The sequence below is a fragment of the Lissotriton vulgaris genome, chromosome 4_1, assembly GCF_964263255.1.
Source record: "Lissotriton vulgaris chromosome 4_1, aLisVul1.2, whole genome shotgun sequence".
Lineage (NCBI taxonomy): Eukaryota > Metazoa > Chordata > Amphibia > Caudata > Salamandridae > Lissotriton > Lissotriton vulgaris.
Window position 1 is genome coordinate 1752407475 of NC_141691.1, and position 24573 is coordinate 1752432047.

Sequence of the window (24573 nt, forward strand, 5' to 3'; positions counted from 1 at the left end):
GTCATATCATTAAATTGGATCTTTGGAGAGTTCACTTGGCTCTGCATCTGAAAAATTGGGTAAAAGAAAGCCTCTATTCAAGCTGGAATTGAACACGATGGAATTTGCTTCATGGCACCTGTTTGCGAAGATACAGAGACTATGTTTCTGCTTGATTGATCAACAACGGTTTCTGTAAAGGGCACTCATTTAATCAGCTGGTAAAGGACATTAGTATCTACAGTTCCTTGGTTCATCTGCTATGATGAACGCCCTTTGTTTATGAAATTGTCATCATAAGGCATGTAAAATGAAACCAAGATAAATATAAAAACCTTCCAACTGAACGCAGACTGCCGTAAATTGGTAGATTTCCTAAGATCTAAGTGCTCCCAAACTGCTTTGTTTCATTTTGCTAATTTTTTATTTTGTTTTAAGCCTTTTATCATATATATTTTTTCTGTGATGACTGCACTTTATTTTCGTTGTACCCTGCCCACTTCCCCTTGGTTATGACCACGTATTATAAATAGGCAAAATAAAGTGAAAAAATAAAAAAAAGGTTTTGGACAGTATTTTAATTTCAGATTGGATTAGTAGAACTGCAAATGCAGATAACATATCCAATGCTAAATGCTGATCTCAACAGATGTTTTTATAAGAACAGAAGTTAACTTGAAGCTGCAGGCCGAAAACAACAATTCTCTGCAAGCTCTTTGGGCTTGAGTAGCCACTATCTGAGCCTGCACTATATAAAGTGTTTTGAAATGACTTCGTCTTAGCTTCATTCTCTGAATGTTTTTTTTGTATGTGCTTCTTTTTCAGAGCCCTCTGTTACTTGAAGTTACACCGGTTTGACGAGGCCAGACAGGATTGTGATCGTGCACTTCAGCTCGATGACGTAAATGTCAAAGCATTGTATAGACGAGCTCTTGCTCACAAAGGATTACAGGTGCGTAACGGCTGATTACACAAAACATCTAAATCTCCTTTATGATTCATAGAAGTCCTGCTGTTAATGTTTGAGCTCTGCTGCCGTGTTTAGTTTGTAGATTTCTGCCCTGGAGAAAACAAAGGAGGCAGACGAAGGCTAATTTTGATTAGATATAGATCAATTCCTGAAACAATATCAAAAGAAATAATTTTGACTCAAAAAAACCCAGAACAAACAATGCCTCGTGTCTGGAAACCCTGAGATCTGAAAGAAAAACATACTGAGGTGCAGAAGAAGCCTTTTGATCAAAATAAAAAGATACTGAGGTGCAGAAGAAGCCTAAATCGCCTAGATTGGCACTGAATGAAGATCCAGGCTAGAGGAAGAGGAGTCTGATGCGCTGCAAAACAAAAAGAAGGCTCTAAAAATCTCTGAAAGACAAATGTGTAGGCTTGAAGGTGAGGTGCCAGATTTTCTTCAAAGAACGAGTAAACTTGACACAGTAGTGACCACTTAAAAAAATCCTAAGAAAACTGGCCATTAAAGTCCAAGAGAGGCAGAAATAGAAGAAGTAGACTCTTTCCACTCCAGAACCTCATGTACAATGGGTCCTCATCTGTGGAGACACAGGTGGAAGATGCACATGACATACATCACATAGATACACAAGAGTCAGATAATGACATTAGAGAACAGATATACATGGAGTCCCCTGCAAGAAGAGTAATAAGTGTACCCATCCAGTTTGTTGTATGATGTTAAAATCCTTGCCTTTTCCACAACAGATCTTTACCACACATGCATTGACAACGCAACTCAATTATGTTTAATGTTAGTTAAACCTAATTTATCTTGAGGGGGCCAAACTCCTTTACCATTACATTTTTTTAATTAACTTTACATTTTCCTTTATTGGGTGTCCCCTCACCCCCCCCCCCCACTTTTTAAAAGTACTCTTACTACCATATACCCCTACCTACCATTATACCCTAAAAACACCCTTACCACCCAATACTCTTACCTACCTCTAAACCCTAAAAACACCCTAACCACCATATACCCCTCCCCTCCCCATAACTCTTAAAACACCCTTAGCACCTAATACCCCTACCAACTCATAAACCCACCCTTACCACCCAATACCCTTAACCACCCCTAAACCCTAAATTATTTATACCGAATTACACTTACCTGTGTGGTAAAGGTTTGTGGTAAAGGCATTACATGGTGAAGACAGCGTTATAAAGGCTGTCTCCCTCCAGCTCACTTCTGCTAAATGATATTTTCATCTATCAAGCAATTATTAAAAGGATAGTGGACATATATGGGTTATAATGGAGACTGAAAGAGCCACCTCCCCCCAAACCAGTCTTGTTAAATGGAAAGCTTGTCTAGATAGCTGCAGATAATGGAGATAACTTCTTTATGAGATGAGTGGATCCCTGCAAATCAACATAAGATAAGGGAGACATGCTCGCAGAATCAGGGCTGTATGGACATTGAACCCTGGTCTACAACATCAATGTATGGCAACAGATGTGTATCAGATGTGCTTAGAAAACCTAATACTTTGTGCATTTCTAGCTCTGCATGGGCCCTGTGATTGTCTTTGTTGGTTTACTAATAATGATGCCAATATAAAGAGATATGGAAGTCAATAGTAGGATGAAATAAAAGCACTACTCCAGCACATCACAGAACAATTCCAAAAGAGTACAAAAATTATACCTATGAGGGGGGAAGAGAATGTCTAATAGCAATCTAAAATTCTCGTTGGATTTTGCAGATATGTCCTGTAGACCACAATGTATGGCTTGTCACTGTGTAGGCAACAAAGAGGGAAGCTAACTATGATTAACAATTCCTTTAACAAACAGGAGTTGTTCAGAAACAGCGTGGATGAATCTTTAGGCAAAATGAAAAAGGCACTAAAGGCTGCTCACGCCATTGGCCCTTACCGACCAGGGAGAGCGATCCATAGGGATTAAATAGTAGTAGATGAGGAAATAAAAACACCCGAACGTTCTTCATGCTTACGCAAACACATTCTGCTCAGGCTAAAGGACATCGCAAACGTATTTTAGAGCTTATGACCATGCTTTTTGTGTGGGAGAGTTCAGCCCTACAAGGGAGCTTCACAATCTTAGTGACTGTGTCATGTTGCCCCCCCCGTTAATTTAATGCCTCGAAGGTGAAGAGAGATCACAATTGACAAATCTGTTTTAAATAGCAAAAGACATGGATATTGCACAAAACTAGCGCAAAAGTCAACCCAATGTTTTCCAAAGATACAAGTTTACAGTTGGGCTTTACTGTTTAAACACTCCTATTATCAAGGGGGCCACCCGTTAGACCATTAAGGCATCCGGGAATATAAACTAAACTTTTACAAAACGGTGCCTATGGTAATAATTCTGTGAATCCTTAATAGAACAGATACCATAAATTAACTGTCTTCAGTTTTCTCAAAAATACTTCATGAATTAATCTAAATATCACTCTATCTTGCTTCATCCATTCGCTATCCAATTAATTCAATAATTAAAGTACAGCAAAACTTGGTTGTTTTAGTAAACCATTTTTTTGTAGAAAAATGAATTTTCTCTTTTTTATGCTTTTCATTTCTTTTTTACATTTTTTTTATACATGTATACATTTTAGTCATTTTTTGAACATATATTTATTTTTATACAATATTTACAAACGTAAAAGAAAGTACAAAATACTAAAGACATTTTCCTGCTGAACCCTTTATCTGGTTCCAGTGCCCAATTATTTTAAACAAGGACTGGTATGGCACGTAATTATAAGACCTTATTTCTTTGTCTTGGTCATCACAATGTTTTAAACAAAAGCCTGGGAAGAAACAACCCTTTATACTTCCTTTTCGAGTTAAGGCTCTCAGAAAAAACTTCTTTGATTCAGTTCAATATTTTAGTGATGCCAATATGAACTACAGTCGACGCGTTTCAGCCTATATTTATTTAGGCCTCCTCAGGACTTGGGCAGCAAACATATATATTAGCAATGTCACGGTGGCTCTGAACGTTGCACCGGAAGGACAGCGTAGCCTGCCCAGTCAGGCTGGCTGCCTGCTAATTGAACGACCCCACCTCGAGTCTCTTAATTAATTTGAAATCCAGGCGTCTCGTAAGTCAACGCTGTCAGGACGCTATGGCAAACGCTCTGCGACCCTGTCTCGTGCTCGTGCTTTAAACAGGCATATGAACTCTTAGAAGAGGCAGCTAAAAAGACAATATCGCCATTTACAAAGCATCAAAGGAGTGTACTCTCTATTTCTTTCTACTAGAACTAGATCCAGCCCTGAGATCACTTCTGGATCTCAGGTTTTTGAATCCATTTATAAAAATACAAAAGTTTAAGATGACGGTGAAGGAGGAGACTATCTGTACAACAATTGACTTTAAAAATGTGATGTTTTTCATACTGGTGAATCTACAACATTGCAAGGACCTAAAATTTGTAATGTGGGACACTCATCTTACTCTGGGATAAACTCTATTAACAAAATGTTTTTTAGTTATCGCCAGCTACCATGGGAGGCATGCGATTGATGTATACCCGTATTTAGATGATTGGCTGGTAAAGGCCAATTCTTTCGGACAGTCCCAGAAAAGCACAGCAACTCAACTGTTACACGATGTCGAGTTCTCAGGCAAAAGCGAAAAATATTTCCCAGTTCCAGCACTCGATAAGCTTCTTGGGGTCACATACCAAATCTACAGTAGCAGTACCTATAGAAAGAAGAATTCTGGCAATGGTGGAACATATTTCTCTTTAACTAGCGTCATAGTCTCTGATAGGACAATAATCATAGATGCCTCGCACACTTAATGGGATGCACACATGTAAAGGCTCTAAATAAGGGTCTAATAAACTACAAAACGGATGAAACGCATAAAAACCCACAAACTTGTTTAGAGCGTAACACTTTTTTTCTAGCACTCAAAGCCTACCAGAAACAATGAGGTACTCTCAATACAAAATGATAATACAACAGCACTGTTATACTTAAACAGGGGGGTAATGAAATTATGTACTCGTATGCAGGACAATTAGAAATAGAAACAAACATTACAAATGCAATAGGTCTCGCTTTCATTAAGTTAAAGCCATTTGCTTTGCTAATGGTATTGTATAGCAAAGCAAATGGCTTTAACTTAATCAAAGGTGAGATCTATTGCATTTTTATTGCTTGTTTAATGTCTTGTTGCTCCTATCCAGTGATCCCTTCATAGCGACCTGGTTCTTCTCCGGGACACAGTGCAGGAGTGATGTGGTAACTGGTGGACCTATACCCAAGACAAGAGTTTGCTGAAGAGTTAGCATCCAGTCCTTAACCATATAGTATGTGCAGCAATGTGGAATGCATAGAAGTGCTTGTTGTAACTTAGCTAAACTAGTCTGTGAGCAAATAAGTCCTAACTACAGAAGTTAACCAGCTGCCAGGGGAACAAGTATTGAATTACATCAGTGTCTTTCAGTAGAGGCAGTGAGGAGCAGATGGAGTGAGTACCCAGCAGTGCCTCAGAGCCCCCTAATCTGTGTAACTGTCATTTGACAAAGCTCACTTTAAGCGTCAATAACAGCAGAATTGCTGTGCTTTGCAGACAGACCACTCTCTGGATTGCTTCGTCATTTCAACTCAAAGGGTCTTTAATTTGTCCTCTCCCTGGCAACATGCAGCTGCTAGAGACACACCATCTCAGAAAATCCTGCAAGCAGCAACAGTCCAGCATTTTCTAGGACCCTCATCCCTGAAACCCTCATTCATCCCCGTTTCACTTATGAGAGGACCTTCAAATACGTGAGTCCGTGATGTGCACTGTGCAAAAAAGGTGCGGAGTTTGATTTAATAGCCCATGATGCTCCATCCATAATAACAATCTAAGCAACATATAGGGTGCACCGGCACCCTGACCTGCATCTTCGTTCAGTGATAGTAATCATCAAGGCGGAGGCAGGAATGTTTCTCAATTCATGTTTAAAAAACCCTACCTTTTGATAAGTACTTCTCAAATAATCTGATTATTAAAGTGAACGCTTCCGCATGTTTAACATGCACTTTTTTAATATTGGAGGCACCTATCATACTCTAACATTATTAATTTTGTATGATCTACTTGACAACTATAATCAGGGCTTGGCTCGAGCACGGGCTCTTACAGCCAGAGCCCGCCCTTAATTGGCTCCGGCTCTCCCAGTTCATTTGTTGGCTCGCGCACTTCTAGCACTGATGCGCAAGTTTTTAATTTTGCAAGATTTGCCGGGCACTGAAAAATAATGAATTGCCTGCCCCTTCTAAATGTACTCTGCTAAATACATCAGCCAAGGAGCCTTGCAGCAGGCAGTCCTTTGAGTGCAAGCTCTTCTTCCTACCCCTTCGCAGTGCCTGTGCACGCCCTGTATCCGGGGCCTTGCCCAGTGCGGCGGACCTGGTTGTGATGTTCCCTACTGCCAGTTATGGTCTCTTCCCCTTCCCCTATGTGCCCGGGCACCCACACTTGCTGGATGTGGCAGGGGTGTTGTTGCGGCTGGAATCACCAGCGCGCGCCATCTGCGCCGTGCTGGCAGCCGTGTGCTTTCCCTTCAGCTGTGCCCAGTCAGCTGTCTGCGGAGCCTCGCCGTTTGTTTCATCAGCGCCCACGCCCCGCAGCATTTCCAATTCTTCAGAGATTTATGGATAAATAAAACGCGAAGTGATCCCGATAATAGTAAATATTGTCGTGTAGCATTCTTTGGCGTTGGGCTTTTATTGCATACACGGGTATATCAAGCGCTGGTGTGACACAGCTAGTATCTAATGCATCAAGAAAGCGGTGCCACCGTCTTATAAGGCGCCAGTACGTTATAAAAAATAGCTCCATTCCTTTGGGAGTGAAGGATGTGTCCAGTGCTGGAAAACAAGGGGACTGGGAGACCTGGTGTTCATGTAAAGCGCTCTGATACCCGATACCTTCGGGTGAAGTTTGCGCTATAAAAACAAGGCAGCGTGACGAGTTGCCATGACAATGGAAAGCTTGGAATAAAGATGGTGTTGGACATTCCACTGTCCGTACGTGCACGCGAATGCTGTTAGGTTTGGACAAATGGCGAGAGCAGCCATCTTTGTCCATTACTACGCGTGCATGCAAAGCCTTCAGAGAATTGATTGCAAAAGGCACTCGTATAGCGAGGTCAGCGCAAGCGCTGATATCGCCAGGCGAGACCTAAAAATTACATTTAGGGCAGTCTAATTAGCAGGACAGCTAAATGTAAATGCAGACAGACTAAGCAGATCTTACAAGTGGCGGCTCAATCAACAAATTGTAGAAGTGTTTGCAGGTTTGGGAACACCAACAATACACTAATTTGCAATACCCAAAAATTCAAAATACCATGTCGCTGAAATGGTTAGGGATGTTTGCCTATTCTTCCTCCCCATCCAAACCAACAGCAATCAACAACTACAAAACATCAAAGATGCATGTGATTCTGATAACAACATTGTGAGTGCAACAGCCATGATTCAAACATCTAAGGAATATGTCCAGGGAAGAGGTTTAAAGATTGCCAAACTTCACAAACCAGCTAAATATTCAAACTATGCCATGCAGAATAAAGCTAGCTATCATTAGCGGCATAGCTGCTAAAGACAGAACTCGCACACTTCAGCCTCCCTAAGAAGTGCTTAGTAGTCATTAACAATGCCAGAAGACAAGACAGCCGCAAATGTTATACTGCTAAGTGGCTGCAATTCTTCCACCCGAACCAGCAGCATGCATAGCATGGAACCAATATCATCTAATACTTAATGCATGTGTTGGAATACAAATTGGCATATGCCTCAAGTAAGAGTACATCCGACAGTGATAATTGAATATACCAAGTGTCAGGATGACGAACTGTTCTGATTACAAGCCATTAAATGATTCCATTTTGTAGCTCATTGTATAAATTGGTGATTAGAGTAAATATACATTTATAGTTACACATAAGCATGTATATTAACTGGCTCTATTCCATCAGGTATCTGTTATACGCCGCGCCTGGACACTCTGGAGTATATGGTTGGGATACCCGTCATCCCCTCCCAACACACTCCCCAAGAATGGGAAAACGGAAACGGTTCTTGAGCTTTTGGAAGGCGGGAGGGAGTTACCCTCCCGGCCGTATTTATTAAAATATGAAACAAAATTAAAACATTAAAATAACAGTTTCATATCATGTACAATTTCATTTACACATTACGATGTTTCTTGGCTAACCTTAACACATCTCTAATACAAAGGTTCTCCTAGCCGATTCTAAAACATCCTGTAAATGCATTTCTCAAAATTCAAATTGTACATCCTAACATTACGGGCCAACGGCAAGGTCGTAACCGGTGTCAGATCCCTAAACCAGAACTCCCCCCTCACTTGTGAGGGGCGGACGCACAGAGGCCTGTCCCTCTGTGCCAACTTCCAATTTCCCTTGTCTTAACGGGGGCCCCCTATTTACTCGACGCCATCTTAGTGGTCGTCCGAGGACTCGTGTGAGGTGTCTAGAAGGTAGCGTAGACCCCCCTCCCACCCCACACTGCTTACCACATCTGCCGTCGCAGATGTCCTGGCCCCGGGAAATTCCCAGGAGGGGCCCGTAGCCCCTCCTCCCCAGGGAGGGGCCTATGACCGCCTTCCCTTTCGGCGGCCCCATGACCGCCTTCCCTTTCGGCGGCCCCATCCTTAGAGGGGACCGCCTCCCCGTTTGAGGGGCCAATGGCCGCCTCCCCCCGGGCGCTCCCATCCATAATGGGTGACGCCCCCACCTCTAGGGATCTTCCAATTACTGCTCACCGATCATGACCTTACCGCCCGACCAAAATAAATACGACATTTTTAAACTAACGAGGATGGAAAAGACAGTTATACTGAGCGTTTCAAAGTATAAACTCCTACCAAGCACTATATTTAATTCTGCTGCACCTGCTTTGCCGAAATACATGCTGAAAGAGCAATCACTTTATTACATACCAAAAAATTACCAACTTTAATCGACAATAACCTGAAAAGAAAACAGTATCATGTCACTCGACTTTATTCCAAAACAAATCGCTGTCATCAGGGGCTGGTGGGTGGGTCAAAAATGGCTCCTTGTTCCGTCTCGAGCTCACGTGCAACGGGGAGGTGCAGCTTCTGAGCACAGGAACAAGAGGATACTTCCTTGGATCGTTGCTCCTTTTATCCTCCTTCGGGCGGGCGTGGACCCTCCTTCAATCCGCCTACGGGGCGTGGCCAACGGTGTAGGTGTCTAGGACAACCCCTCTTGGGCGGGAAAAGGCGCGCCCCGGCTACGCCGCTTCGGGCATACCAGCCGAGACTCGCCTCCCGCCCAAAATGGCTTCCCGGGGGAATCGGGGTACTCCACCATACGTTCGGGGGGACCGAGTGGTCGCCCCTTTCCATATGGTTGGGATACCCGTCACCCCCTCCCAACACACTCCCCAAGAATGGGAAAACGGAATCGGTTCTTGAGCTTTTGGAAGGCGGGAGGGAGTTACCCTCCCGGCCGTATTTATTAAAATATGAAACAAAATTAAAACATTAAAATAACAGTTTCATATCATGTACACTTTCATTTACACATTACGATGTTTCTTGGCTAACCTTAACACATCTCTAATACAAAGGTTCTCCTAGCCGATTCTAAAACATCCTGTAAATGCATTTCTCAAAATTCAAATTGTACATCCTAACAATACGGGCCAACGGCAAGGTCGTAACCGGTGTCAGATCCCTAAACCAGAACTCCCCCCTCACTTGTGAGGGGCGGGCGCACAGAGGCCTGTCCCTCTGTGCCAACTTCAAATTTCCCTTGTCTTAACGGGGGCCCCCTATTTACTCGACGCCATCTTAGTGGTCGTCCGAGGACTCGTGTGAGGTGTCTAGAAGGTAGCGTAGACCCCCCTCCCACCCCACACTGCTTACCACATCTGCCGTCGCAGATGTCCTGGCCCCGGGAAATTCCCAGGAGGGGCCCGTAGCCCCTCCTCCCCAGGGAGGGGCCTATGACCGCCTTCACTTTCGGCGGCCCCATCCTTAGAGGGGACCGCCTCCCCGTTTGAGGGGCCAATGGCCGCCTCCCCCCGGGCGCTCCCATCCATAATGGGTGACGCCCCCACCTCTAGGGATCTTCCAATTACTGCTCACCGATCATGACCTTACCGCCACAGGCCAGATACTTGACCGGCTATCCGGCCCCCCACCAAAAGCTCCTACTTAAAGGTCATGGCTGCACAAACTCTTCAACCAAGCTACGAAGTCTCCTATGAGTAAGGCATTCCCCTCCCGGGACAAATGGACCCCATCCTCCAGATACATATGGTCCCCCCGAATACATCCATGAGGAATACAATGCAATTTACCTGTACGAAACAATCTACCAAGTTTGTTATTTACTTTCTTCACCGACTGATTTAAAGCTGACACAGAAATAGCCCTTCGCCACACCTTCCGCGGAATCATGTGTGACCATGCAATCGTGCACCCTGGAACCCTTCTCGCCAACCAACTTACTGTGGATAGGATTAATTCGAGAAGTACTCGTCGACTAGTGGACACCAAATCATTGCCCCCAAGATGCACTATGATTACAGATGGCGGTGACCTTGTCCGCCCTAACAATCCCTCCATAAAATTTTGAAACTGGTCAATACAGAGCCCGCCCCTTCCGTAGAAGGCCACCCTGTACCCGTATTCCCCAGCCATGTGAATCATGTCACCTGCTTTGAATACGTCCGCGGCGCGCCTCACGTATGAGTGGCCGACGACCCACACCACTCTTCCCTCAGTCGGTGATTTTTGACCGCTGGTCCCCAGGTGTCGGGTCAACTGCACAGTTCGCCCCGGAAAGTCTGCTCGCGAAACTGAAAACCAAACAGAAAACAAGAAGCGTGAGCGCATGACATTAGCTTCACATGTGCAACCGCACATACCTCTTATAACAATTCGAGGACCAACGCCCCAACTGTTTCACTTTATCCACACTCAACCCCCTGGCTGTAGCCTCTGTAGCAGCACCTATCCGGAATGAGTGGGTCCCAAAATCGCCCGGGTTCAAGCCCGCTGCCGCAATTGCCATTGTTAGCACCCGCTGAAACTGAAACCTGGTCAGTGGGGTGGCGTCGGTATGTCTCAGCAAGCTCCCCCCCCAAGATGCCGCCCTTTGCGCTAAGTACTCCTCTACGCATTTCACTGGGCACATGGGGGACCCTAGCGTGCGCTGAACAACCACACTGTCTCCGATCGCTCCCTGATCGGTTTTGGACTTGGTTATAGTGATTACCATCGTGTCACCTTTAATCTGCTTGTTCCTTGCTACCAGTTCGCTTATCCGCATAGCCCCATGGAATGCTAATGCAAAAGCGGCCCGGAACAGCACTGTCTCTGACTGAGATGAACAAGTCGGAGGGAGTACGGACATTAACTGGGACAACCTTGCTAGCCCTATCGGGCGCCTCTCGTCCTCTCTACGACCCTCAAGGCGTTGCCACCCGCGCAGCGCCTTCTTTACTAGAAAGGACGCTGTGGGGTCCTGAATGCCATGAGCCTGCGCCATGAACGCAATGGCGGCTCGGTGTCTATTGGCTGTTGCCACTGATCGGCCTGACTGATGCATTGACACTAGAACATACTCTTCCTGCCCCCAATGCTCCCCCCTAGCTGGACCCAAAAATGCCCAATAGGAACGGAACGCCCCTTCATATGCCTTCCTTGTCCTGGGGGCTAGACTCTCTCCCACGAGGTTTTGTAATCCGGGGCACCGAGAGACCAGAGAACTTCGGGAAATGGTGCCGCCACCAAGTCCGCAGAGGGCAGATGGCCCCGGAAGGCCTGCATGTGGGAACGAGAGAGTGCATCAGCCGCCTGGTTCAGTACCCCAGGCACATGTTTTGCTCTAAAGTGGACGTTTAATTTCATACACAGCAGAACAATTTCTTTCATCAATCTCCATATCCATTTGCAGCGTGCTGCCTGATTATTGACACATTCTACCACGGTCATATTATCCGACCAGAACACCACAGTGCGATCACGAAACCCCTCCGGCCATGTCTTCAAGGCCACTAGAATAGAGAACAGTTCCAAAAACCCAATGTTACCTGTGAGCCCACTCTCGTGCCACCATGCCGGCCATGTTCGTGCCGACAAATGATTGCCAAAGATGGCGCCAAAACCCACACTCCCTGCCGAGTCGGTCCACAATCCCAGCTCCTCGGAGGAAACCGCTGGTTTGTTCCACAGGACACGACCGTTGAAATCCGCCAGAAATGCCAACCATATGCGCATGTCCTGGCGAACCTCTGCCGAGAGTCTTGTGCGGTGATGCCCTTCCTTAAGGCCAACCATGGCTTGAGCAATAGAGCGAGAAAAGGGGCGAGCCATTGGTATCACTCTAAGGGCAAAATTAAGCTGACCCACAGCCTGCTGCAACTGATGCAATGTTACTTTCGTCTCGCCAATACATGTCTCGAGCGAGGCCTTAAATTTCAATACCTTCTCTTTCGGCAAACGGAAGCACCCTTCTTCAGAATCGAGCTCAATTCCAAGAAACTCGAGTGAAGTAGACGGCCCCACTGTCTTACCTGGTGCCAGTGGCACGCCAAATCTTTTCATGAGATCACAAAATTTACTCAAAGCCTGTGCACATTCCGTGTCCCCGGCTGCCCCCAGAAACAGAAAATCATCAAGGTAATGCATAACTTGCGTAAAGCCTGTAGCTCTGGTGAACGCCCATTGTAAGAAACTTCTGAATTTTTCAAAATACGCACAAGAGATGGAGCAACCCATTGGCATACATTTATCCATGTAATAGCGTCCCTGGAACATAAAACCTAACAGACGCTGATCCTGTGTGTGTACCGGGAGCAACCGGAACGCTGACTCAATATCAGATTTAGCCATCAGCGCTCCGGGCCCCAGGCGATTCAACATGGCGACGGCCTCATCAAAGGAAGCGTACCGCACTGAACAAACTCCCGAGTCAATCGCATCATTCACGGAAAGACCCTTAGGAGCGGACAAATTATGTATTAACCGAAACTCACCTGGGTCCTTCTTGGGGACCACTCCCAACGGTGAACAAACAAAATTAGGAACAGGCGGGTTCGCATATGGACCCGCAACCCGACCTCGGGCCACCTCCTTTGCAATCTTTGTCTGTACTGCAACCGTATTTTGTTGAACCGACAGTTGGTTTTTACACAGTGCTTCCCCCCGAAAATCCGTCGCCGGGATGCGGAAACCACATGAGAAACCGTCCCTCAACACCCCGGCGGAGACATGATCAGGGTACTCATTCAGCCAGGGGATCATTGCCATGATGTCGACGGGAGTAGGTAGCAGCGCCCCTCGGCCGTCATTAGACCTGTTTGGCGCCGCCTCTGCCCCCTGTATCGCCATTCTTGGCTCTGCATGAACTCTCGGGGTGTGAAGACTGTCCGCACCCTGCACACTCATGCCTGAACTTGAACGTCCCCTGTGGTCTAGTGCACTTGCCCCTGTTGAAGCTCCAACAGACCCCTTTCCTACCAGAGTTCCCATTACTCTTCGCGTGCTGATCACTACCGGCGCCCGCTCGAAAGGGCACCGACTGAGAATGGCGGGAAGGCTCTGCCCCATTCCCGCCAAACGAAGACGGCTTTGTCGGGTTTGACCTGACCTGTTTCTGCCAGGAAATGGAGTCGAAACAATCCCACGTCAGGGATGAGTCGTGCTCTTTGGCCTTACGAAATTTGTTATCATAACCCAACCATTGATCACCATCGTATGATTCATAGAACTCCATTATTCGTGTCTGGTAACAAGCCAATTCCTGTAACACCTCGGGCCTACGTTCCCCCATGATTGCAGTGAACATCCCAAAAGCCCTGGCCCAATTAGCGATTGTCTCATCAACTCTGAAACCCGCCATCTTTGCTCGCCATACACTTGGATGCAACAATTCTTTCTGATTTCTAACGTGTTCTATTTCATAATGATCAGTCAATAACGAAAACATGTTCACGTATTTATCAGCCCATATCATTTCCTTTGTGGCCAACGGGATATGTTGCACCACCTTTTCCCTCCTTGAGGGCAACGACCCCTCCCCAGCCATTGGCAACGGCTTCTTACCCGAATCGGTAGCTGCACTCGTTGCTGCTGCTTTTCCAACACCCGAAGACGGTTGTTCCGCGGGAACCTGAGGGGGAACAAAAGGACAAGGTGCCTTCGCAGCATCTAGCGATTGCCGCAACTGCTTCATTATTAGTTTGGCCTCTTCGGCCGTATCACCTGGAGCTATGGCACCCTCATTATTCTTGCCCAACCATGCCGCCAACTGGGCGGCCAACTCGGGTGGCATATCCCCCTCGTTCACAGGTGTAACTACGACAGGGATCGGCTGTCCTGCGTCTGGAATCAGAACTGGGGCCTCTACTGGCCTGACCGGGCTCGCCAGAGGTGACTCGGGCACTGGAGCCTCACCCCCTGCCGCCCTGTTCCTGGCCCTTTTACCTCTCCCGGCAGGGACTACCCCCGGCAATGCCGGTCCGATGACTTTCTTTTTTTTAATTTTTTTTTAAATTTCTTTTTATTGTTGCATCATGCGGACCATCAGTACAAGCATCATGGTATCACGGGGGAGCGTCAACATTCTGCTCCACCCGATTTTTCGCAACTTTTTTGAATACACAGGTACATAGCAGTCATCTCGACAGAATCAATTGTGTTTTTTCTTTTCACCCCGAACTCCCCCCCCCCCCCCCCCCCCCCCCCCCCAACATCCATGAAAACACCTCAAGGCAACTGAGAGACCTCTATTCGAGGCCCCCCTTCCCGCCCTCTGCCCCCCCCCCCCCAGGCAGCTCGTCCTCCTTCCCTCCACCCTACCACCCGACTCCCGTGCCCTCCTCACTCCTCAAGGTATGTGTTATGAGCATGTGTCGTCTCATCGCCCCAGTCCTCCCAGATTCAACAGGTCCAAACCAACCACTCATGGGACCATCTCAGCGATCAATTCCGCCCCCCGCACTCCCCCCCCCCCCCCCCCCTACGGTTCACCCCCCTACTCTAGTCCATGATAGTGCCGCCACTTGGCCCAGATTTTACGGAATTTACGTGGGCACCCTCTCGCTTTATACGTAACCCTCTCAGCCGCCATGTACATGTCCAGGCCTCGCCTCCAGTCATCCAGATTGGGCCTTCCTGGCGCCCCCCACAGTCTCGCTATATCTCTTTTGGCTACTACCAACGCCAGCAGCAGAAAGATGAGTGAGTGTCGTGTAACATCCACCTCAGTCGACATGCCCAGAAGCGCCAGCTTGGGGTCCCTGGGAATGTCCACCTCCAGTATCGCGCACAATTCAGTGAAGACCTCATTCCAATATTCCTGGATCACAGAACAACCCCAAATAATGTGGAAAAAATCGCCCATTGGATGTTGGCATCGTAAGCAGAAGGGATTTGCAGCCCTCCCCATCCGGAAGAGTCTTGCTCTGTCAAAGTAGGCCCGATGTAGAACCTTGAACTGGATGAGGCGAAGCCTCGACTTTATGGCCACTTCTCGAGGGTGCATGAGGATGAGTTCCCAATCCAGGTTTTCTAGTGTGCCTACATCACCCTCCCATCTCTCCCTCAGAGCCTGTAAATCACCCAACATGTTGTTTGTCAGTGTTTGTATGTCATGGACACCGCCCCCCTATGTATTTGTTCCCGGAGCAGGCGCCCCTCGAGTGGTGCATATTGGGGAATGTCTGTAAGAGGAATGTTTTGTGTCCCCCACGCATGTCGTAATTGCAGGTATTTGAAGTATTGGGTGTTCTGGAGGCCAAAGTCCCGTTGTAATGCCTGAAAGGTCTTAAGCTCCCCCCCTCGCTATGACATCCCCGATTGTGGAAATGCCAATGTCGTCCCACCTTTTAAATCCCCGCAATTTGTGCAGCTCAGCCAGCCAGCTACACGACCACAGGGGGGTTTGACGGGTGGGTCTTTCCTGCCATCCCATTTTAACCGTCTCTCTACGCCACGCGGTTAGGGTAATCCTAGTCGCCGGGAGAAGCTTACGTCCTCCCTTCCCCCCGTAAAGGAAGTGGAGCACCGTCTTATTTCCCCATTTGGATTTTTCCAGTGCATAGGTTGGGTGATCCGCAGGGGCATGTATCCACTCATTAATGGGGGCTAGGTGTTCAGCCCAATAGTACGCCTCCAAGTTAGGTAGCGAGATTCCCCCACTGTACTGGTGGCGCTGCAGGGTCGTGAGTGCCACTCGGGGTTGTTTCCCCAGCCACAAGAAGGAGCGGAGGTCAGCATGGATTTTCCGTATAGTTAGAGTTGGTAGAGGGTAATACTCGTTTTGGAGGGCATACAAAAACTTCGGCAAGAGGATCATTTTATACAGGGCAGCCCTGCCCAGGATGGTGAGTGGAAGCTGTCTCCACCTATCCATCTCCGTCTTCGCTGCCACCAGAACCCTATCTATGTTATCTGTATATGATCGACGCTTATCCCGGGTGATAAAGACCCCCAAATACCGGAAGCCTTCTGTGGTGTGTATGAGGAGCTCGGGCAGGCACTCCCCCCTAGGGGCCCCTTGCGGGTCATATAGGACCGACTTATGCCAGTTTATGGTATGTCCGGTCACTGCCCCAAAGTCCCCCAACTCCTTAAACAGTGCCGGGATAGTCCTAGCCGGGTCTGTGACATATAACAGAACGTCGTCGGCGTAAGGTCCGATGACTTTCTTAGGCCGGCCAGTACCGTTCATGGCCGCCATCTGCTTCTTCATGTTCGTCATGTCCTTCACCAGCATACGAAGCATTTGGTCGGTGCTAACCTTCTTTCTGACCCTTTTTCCCGGCATTTCCTCACGATAATCGACCGAAATGTCCTGGAACCAAAAGTTCGATGCGCTAAAAGAGAAAAAACACAAATTACTAATTCTCAAAAATGGCTCCTTGTTCCGTCTCGAGCTCACGTGCAACGGGGAGGTGCAGCTTCTGAGCACAGGAACAAGAGGATGCTTCCTTGGATCGTTGCTCCTTTTATCCTCTTTCGGGCGGGCATGGACCCTCCTTCAATCCGCCTACGGGGCGTGGCCAACGGTGTAGGTGTCTAGGACAACCCCTCTTGGGCGGGAAAAGGCGCGCCCCGGCTACGCCGCTTCGGGCATACCAGCCGAGACTCGCCTCCCGCCCAAAATGGCTTCCCGGGGGGATCGGGGTACTCCACCATACGTTCGGGGGGACCGAGTGGTCGCCCCTTTCCATTAGTGCGCGCTACAAATTCATTATAACATAACATAAAATATAGTTGTCTGCTAAGATGCATTAGACACGCTAATCTATAGTTGTTGTAAATCCAAGGTTAAAAATCAACAAAGATGTTAAATAACTTCAGAACTTTACTAGTAAAAGAGTTGGATTGTGTATTAAAACAAAGATTTAGAGTCTCTTGAACTGTCCTTACTTTAACTTCTCTAAGGACGGCCTTTAGTAGTTTTGGGCAGAGGCAAATAATGTAGAGTAGGAGTCTAAAACCAGTTCTGTATTTTTATACTTAGAAGATGTCAATAGGCCTTCTCCTAGCTATTTCCCAACAGCAGATTCCTTATTCGTTTTTTAAATATTATTCTGGACATTTCAGCAAACTGCTTAATTGTGGTAATTTTGGTACTTCGATTACTTTGGAGAGTATTGAGCGATCCAATTCTACTTTTCCAGAGCACTTTGTTTTTAGCTCTTATAAAATAAAGCCATTATTGTGACTTTTATGTTTTCCCTGCTGCTGTCACAAATATAATGTAGTTTAACTGCTATAGTGGACCGACAATGATGTCCAGTTTAATTTAAATGTAGTTTACTACGTGGCATCAGAACTTAAGTCTAGCAGGGATCTGATGTTTTGGATGTAGATTGTGTTCATGTCAATTAATACCCTATCACTGAATACAAATGATGCGTAGCGGAGTGAAGGAATTCGTTTTGCTTTTAATACATTTTTTGAGTGTTTTATTGCCTTTCCTCCATAAATCTTGGCAAACCTTTTGACAACTTTGGTGATTATACCTGCTTTTTGTTTTTTTATGTTGATTTGCTCAGCACATGTAAGCTTCTCGTCAATGGTTATGTCTAAATACTCGTAATTACTTACTAAGTCAATGACTGCATTTAAGGTTTCCCATTTTCGTTGTTTACAGTGTTTTTAAAAAAAATATTACTTTAGCATTTGAGTAATTAACTGGAAGGCCATTCACAATCTAATATATATGTGTAATCTTGAAAGCGCAAATTGTAACAGAAGGGGGGAGAGAGAGAGTCAGTGGATTCAGTCTCCCTATACGTATAAATAAACAAAGTGGAATCCACTCAAGGTGGTTTCCACTTGACTGGATTACCAAGAAGGAGTCGGAGTTTCTGACACAAAAGAACCCACGAACTCCTTATTTTTACACTATACCCAAGGTGCATAAAAACCTTGACAATCCTCCCGGTCGCCCCATCGTTTCAGGCATCTCATCTATTCTGGAACCCCTGTCCAAATTTGCGGATGCCTTTCTTAGACCAATTGTGCAGGCCACTGACACATATCTGAAGGATACTAAGGCGGTACTCCAACTGCTGAAGAACCAGACATTCGACCCTAGCTCCCAGATGCTCCTCAGTCTTGATGTGGAGAGTCTCTATACGAGCCTCCCACACGAGGAGACCTTACAAATCATTGAGGAGGTACTACACTAAAAAAACTGGGAATATCACACCCCACGAAATGTTGTGCTTGAATGTATCTCATTGGCCCTCACCAAGAATTTCTTTGAGTACGAAGGCACCCTCTTCTGGCAGAAACATGGGACCAGCATGGGCAGTACTTTTGCCCCGAGCTTGGCCGGACTATATGTCCATCACCTTGAGTCTACAAAAATTCTACACCCAGATAACCCATACAGGACGAGGATACGTACCTGGCGGAGATATATAGATGACATCTTGGTTATCTGGGAAGGAGACATGACCACGGTAACTGACTTTACCGTTTGGCTTAACAACCAGAATGCTTTCCTGAAATTTACCCATCAGGTGTCCAACCAAAGCATGGTATTCCTGGATTTAAACATTTATTATGAAGCAGGAACCCTAAAAACTGAAACACATTTCAAATCAACGGCCAGGAACTGCCTCCTCAGATTTGACAGCTTCCATCCACGTCATCTGAGGGAGAACCTTCCCTATGGACAGTTCCTGCGTCTACGGCGGAACTGCAGTGATATTGCTAAGTATAAATCTCAGGCTAAGGATCTTAGTATAAAACTAAGACAGAGGAAATACCCGGAACCTGTAATCAGAAAAGCATCAAAAAGGGCCAGGAACAATAACCGTGAGGCCCTCCTAGAGGACAATCCTCGTAGGGAGGAAGCCGAAAAAAGAACAGTATGTGTTACCACATACAGTCCGGTAACCAACCAAGTGACCAAGTTGGTGAACAAACACTGGCGCACTCTAACGAGTAGTGGTCTATCTTTGGAGAAACCTTTGTTTGCCCACAGAAGGGGCAGGAACTTGAGAGACATGCTTGTCCATACAAGACCGCCCCCCACGAAAAAGGATCAAACAAGACTTCAGGGCATACATGGTCACTATCCATGTGGTAACTGTAACAATTGCCACCTCACTAAAAAAAGCCTGAATTTGACTTTCTCAAATGGGACACAATGGGAGCAACGTATGTTCACAAATTGCAACAGCAAGAACGTTGTATATTTGATCACGTGCCCCTGTGGAAAAGAATACGTTGGTATGACAACAAGACCTGTCAAAATAAGAATCAACGAACACAAAAGTAACATCAGATGCAAGAAACTCACCACCAAAATGTCAACCCACTTTATTGAACACCAACACTGTGTGAATGAACTGCAGTGGACGGTTATTGAACAATTACCTTCAGAGGTGGGTCTTTTGGAAAAAGAACAACGGTGGGTGTTCAGGTTGGGAACTGACGCAACGGGGCTGAATGACTCCATCCCGTGGAACCTCTTGAGATAATAATTGTCTCAAAACATCACTTTGGCCTCTTGTCCGTAAAATGTCTTTAAAAACATCACCTTGGCTTCCTAGCCTTCGGTCTAGTAGGACAGAATGCCATCCCCTGTATGTGTGCACATGACCACCCCGCTTGGCACTCCAGACTCATCGGTGCCCTATAGCTGAAACTCACTTGCACGCTAATTCATTCCAGTTTTAAAATCTAAGGGATAATGTAAGCCCCCCCTCTTGTGAAATTCATTTAGAGCACTATTGCACAATACATACTTTTAATTCATAGTATTGCGCAATAACTAATATCGAGTTAAGTCCCTGTCTCCTCGATTTGGGAATCATAATCATTGCCCACTTTTTTCGAGTTTAGCCTAGGAGTACTACTTGTTTTAAAATCCAGTCGGAGATATCATTTCTCCGCGGTCCCAGCGGTAAGCGCTCCCGCTCGGAGCATGCGCGATCAGGTTGTTAGACCGCGCATGCGCATTAGACAGGCGGCTCTGCGCATGCGTGCCGGCAGTGTTCCACGGGAGAGCATTACCGGATCTCCGGTGATGGCGTTCTCCGTATTTGGGCATATACCGACTCTCATCAACTAATTAGCCATCACTAATTATCACGAGGGGCAGTGTATTTAAAGGCCCTGACGCTAGACAGGCTCACTTCATCGGAGCCGCGTTGAGGGAAGGCAGGCGAATGGCCAGTGCAGTAACCGTGAGTTTATGGGTGATAGCAGACGAGCTTTTTTCCACAAGTATGGTAGACTCAATACCTTGCCTTTTTTCCAACTGAACCCTGATCATTAATGTTGTTTTAGGTCTTTCTGAGCAGGAAGGAGGGATCCCCAATATACGCTTAGGCTCATGAGGTTTTACATTTTAGAACTCTAAGTAAGACTTTCTCCTTATGATTATGTGCTCTCTTTCCATCAGAGCAGAGAGTAATTTTGTGTTTTGTATTTGTATGTGTCAGTATAGTGATGTCCATTTGTGTGTTTTTTTGTTTTTTCATCACAAAGGTCCCAGCATTTTTGGTTTGACCTTGTGATATTTAGAGAAGGTTTTCTTCTTCTCCATGAATCTGCTGGCATGTATTTATGTATGCATTTCTTTTTGCAGGTTTTCTCGCCAACTGGGCGCAACGACATTCACTAACACTAAATAACATTGTTAGGAATATTACACATTGTGGTAATTTAGCAATTTTTTTAATGAAACACTTTTACATTCTGCATGTGAGTAAGGGGAGGGTAAGTGCATAACCCTTGTCCTGAAGAAGGAGGCTGTGACCTCCGAAACATGTTGACACTTTCACAGTGGTTTTCGATACCTTAACTCGTATCTACTTAACCACGCTCTGCACTTCTTTTTAACAATACCAGCCGGGGATTAATAAAATCCTGTTTTCTCCCACGTGCCAGGTATTTTTTAACTTTTCACTTTTTTCACCTCACCTCACTCACACCTTGGTTATATACACACACACCCCCACACATAGTTCACTTCAAAGTGCTCCTGCGTACCCGCGAGTCGTAGCACGCCGCATCCCGTAGAGGGGTGCGAAGGCCCCGATGATGAAGCATGACACCAAGGGGCCTGTTGGTGTGTGAGGGGCATTTAAACAACACTGTGTGTCTCCCCATCACTTTAGGGATCACCACCACCTTAATCTTGAAAGTGGACATTGGGCATCTTTTCATGTCAATGAAAGAAATTACCAGGTCATCGGTGTAAATTTAAGTGGGTAATTTCTTCTTTCCTCAGATTGGCTAAGAGGTGCCAGGATTCAAGTCTGCTTTCATCAGTTCTGTGTTGCCTTTTTCAGCGATAGGGTATTTTGATTTGATAGTTTAATTTGTAACCATGTCTCTTGTTGTAATGCTTCAATTCAGTGAAGAAGTGAATGGTCAATTCCCCAGCTCCGCAGTTTGTTCCACAGGTAGTTATGGTTTACTTTATCGAACAGGATGCTGTAGTCTATATAAGAAACGTAAAGTGAGGTTTCAGTAAATAACCTTCTGTGCTAACAATGTCAAAGCTGTAATGTTATGCACCCAGTGAAGAAACCAGTTTGATTAAAATATACTTTTACCGAGTTATGTACATATAGGTACTTTGCAAAATTCTTGCTGTCATATGCCAGAAGTACAATAAGTCTATAGATTTTTGGGTAACTTATGGACCCCTTTTAGGGTATTGGATGAATAGTCAATCTTTTACATGATGGTGGTACGAAACTGGAAAGCAGGACTTTAGAAATAGCTAGTCAGTATAGTGGAGAACGCCAAAGAGTGGGATTGTGTTTTACAATGTTAATAGGTAACCTGTTGGGAATGGGTGCCTGAGATGCTGAACAGTTTATCAAGGAAGCAATGTTGTCTTCTGTTATGAGAAATCATGTGTTTAAATATGGCAGTTTATAAGTTGATTATATAGTATTAATTGAATAGCGATCTTTAACATGGGTTTTCCATTTTCTGAGAGAAATAAAGTAGTCCCTTTACGATGTGTACATTTGTTATGAGGACAGCCAGGGACTAAAATCTGCGAAGTTGGTTACAGTTGCTTGAATTGATTAGCTTGGTCCATACTTCTTTGTTCAAGTTAAAGTTTATTTTATTTGCATAGTTTGTTAAAACCATTGCAACACAGAAATATTTCATTACAGACCAATTTTTGTATATAAAAACTCCTTAGTTGTAAGAGGATACAAATTCTATTAAAAAGACTGTACAATAAAAATTCAGATATTAAGTCACTTATTTAGGCACGTTCTAACCAGAAATACATGTCACGTTTGTTTACACCACGGTAATTCTTAGATGTAATACTTTGTTTATAAATGCACAGGTAAATTTAAAAGTTAGATTTCTGCCAATATTTTGATTTCCGGCAATTTCTTTTGGCATGCTGTCAGAAATTTTACCAAAGCGCAGTTTAGTTGGGGGTCACTTGGAGCAAGGCAAGCAAGAACAGCCTGCCTCCTAGTTCGAATTCCACGCTGGTTGAATTTTACTTTTAATATTTGTAGCCGTTCTTGTGAGAGTTGTTTGCAGGAGCATAATAGATGCAGCAGGTCTTCCGATGCTGACCCGCAGAGGCGACAGCTAGGGTCCACCTTCTTCTTCAGCCAGGGTGGAGAATGCTGAGTGCCAGGTCACAAGCCCAGTCTAAACTTCATGAAGCAAATTTTTGTATGCTTGGCATAACCCGTGTTAAAGTACTTTTGGGCTGTTTGCTCACAGTATGTATTCAGAGCCATCCAACCATGAGACCTTTCAGCGAGTGACGCTTTGTCCTCCAGCCACAATAGGTATTTGACTGATTTCCAAACTAGTTTCTTGAGTACACTGGTGCTGGTGGAAGTTTCCCATAGTTGGTTCAGTCCCAATTTGGGTAGTCCTTCTTTGCGGTATCTCGCTGCGGGTGAGGTAGTGTGCCTGCTTATCTCTTTCCATAACTGTGCGTTTAGTGACCCTGAAGCGGCTTTTCGTATTTTATCCCACGTTACGATGTATGCCCCATGTCTCGCAAGAGATTGCTTCTGGATGCCAAACTCGAGCCTTATTTGCGAGGATGAGGTGTATTTGGGTAACCCAAATATAATCCTAAACGTGCTTGTAACTGTGGAGTCCAGTAATTTGGCGTCTTCCTTTCTGGGCTTCGCTTCCGTAAGTTATTGTTGGCAATAACTTTGCACAAGTTACCTCAACTATGTGCAGAATCGACGGGCCGTATAATTTGGAGTTCAAAGATTCTAGGGAGATTGCAAGAGCAATTCCTTTGTGCCTGATGCTGTTTCTCTGTGCAAGGAATTGACCTCCTTTGTCGATCTTTACACCCAGATATTTGTATTCGGTGGTGCTCTCTATTCGGGTGTTACCCCATAACCATAATGAGGGTTTTTCCCTTCTTTTGCTCATGGTGATGGTTTTGGTTTTATCGAGGTTTATCGTTAGACCATTTCCTTTTGAGTAGTCATGTGTGGCATTTATAAGCTGTTGGAGGCCTACTCTCGTTTTACTGATCAAGACTATATCGTCTGCGTATAAGAGACATAGCACTAAGATGTCTCTCAGTTTTGGAGCATGCGAGTTACAGGCGTTTAATAACGGTATAAGGTCAGCTACAAACAGGTTGAAAAGTGTGGGGGCCAGAACGCAGCCTTGTTTAAGCCCTTCGTCCGTTGGAATGCGTCGCGACAAGTGTGTTCCGTCGCCCAGTTTAATCTGGACCCAGGTGTTCGTGTGCAGGCTTATAAGGAGGTTTAGAAGAGATTGGGGGAGCCCCCAGTTATGTAGTTTGGACCACAGTCTGTTTCGTTTTACATGATCGAAAGCTGCTTTATAATCAATAAAGCACAAATTCAAGGAGCTCCTAGTCGTTTCCATCTTGTCTAAGAGAATTGCCATCGTTATTATATTTGTGGTCGTGCCCACATTCTTTGAAAAAATGGTCTGGTTCAAGGGGATGATGGATTTTGCTTCTGCCCAGGCCTGGAGCTCTTCGAGGAGCATTCCTGCGAAGAATTTTGCCTCATTGTCCAGTAGTGCAACTAGCCGATAGTTCTGAGGCTCTGACCTGTCCCCTGACTTGTGAATTGGTGC

General features: G+C 45.6%; 1 protein-coding gene across 1 annotated transcript in view; it reads left to right on the top strand.

The window, feature by feature from the left end:
- Positions 1–24573, top strand: part of SPAG1 (sperm associated antigen 1) — a 1072862-nt gene that overhangs the window by 870088 nt on the left and 178201 nt on the right. The window contains exon 16 of the mRNA XM_086966056.1: positions 805–931. Within this exon, the coding sequence (XP_086822182.1) occupies positions 805–931 (127 nt within the window). The remainder of the gene's footprint in view (positions 1–804; positions 932–24573) is intronic.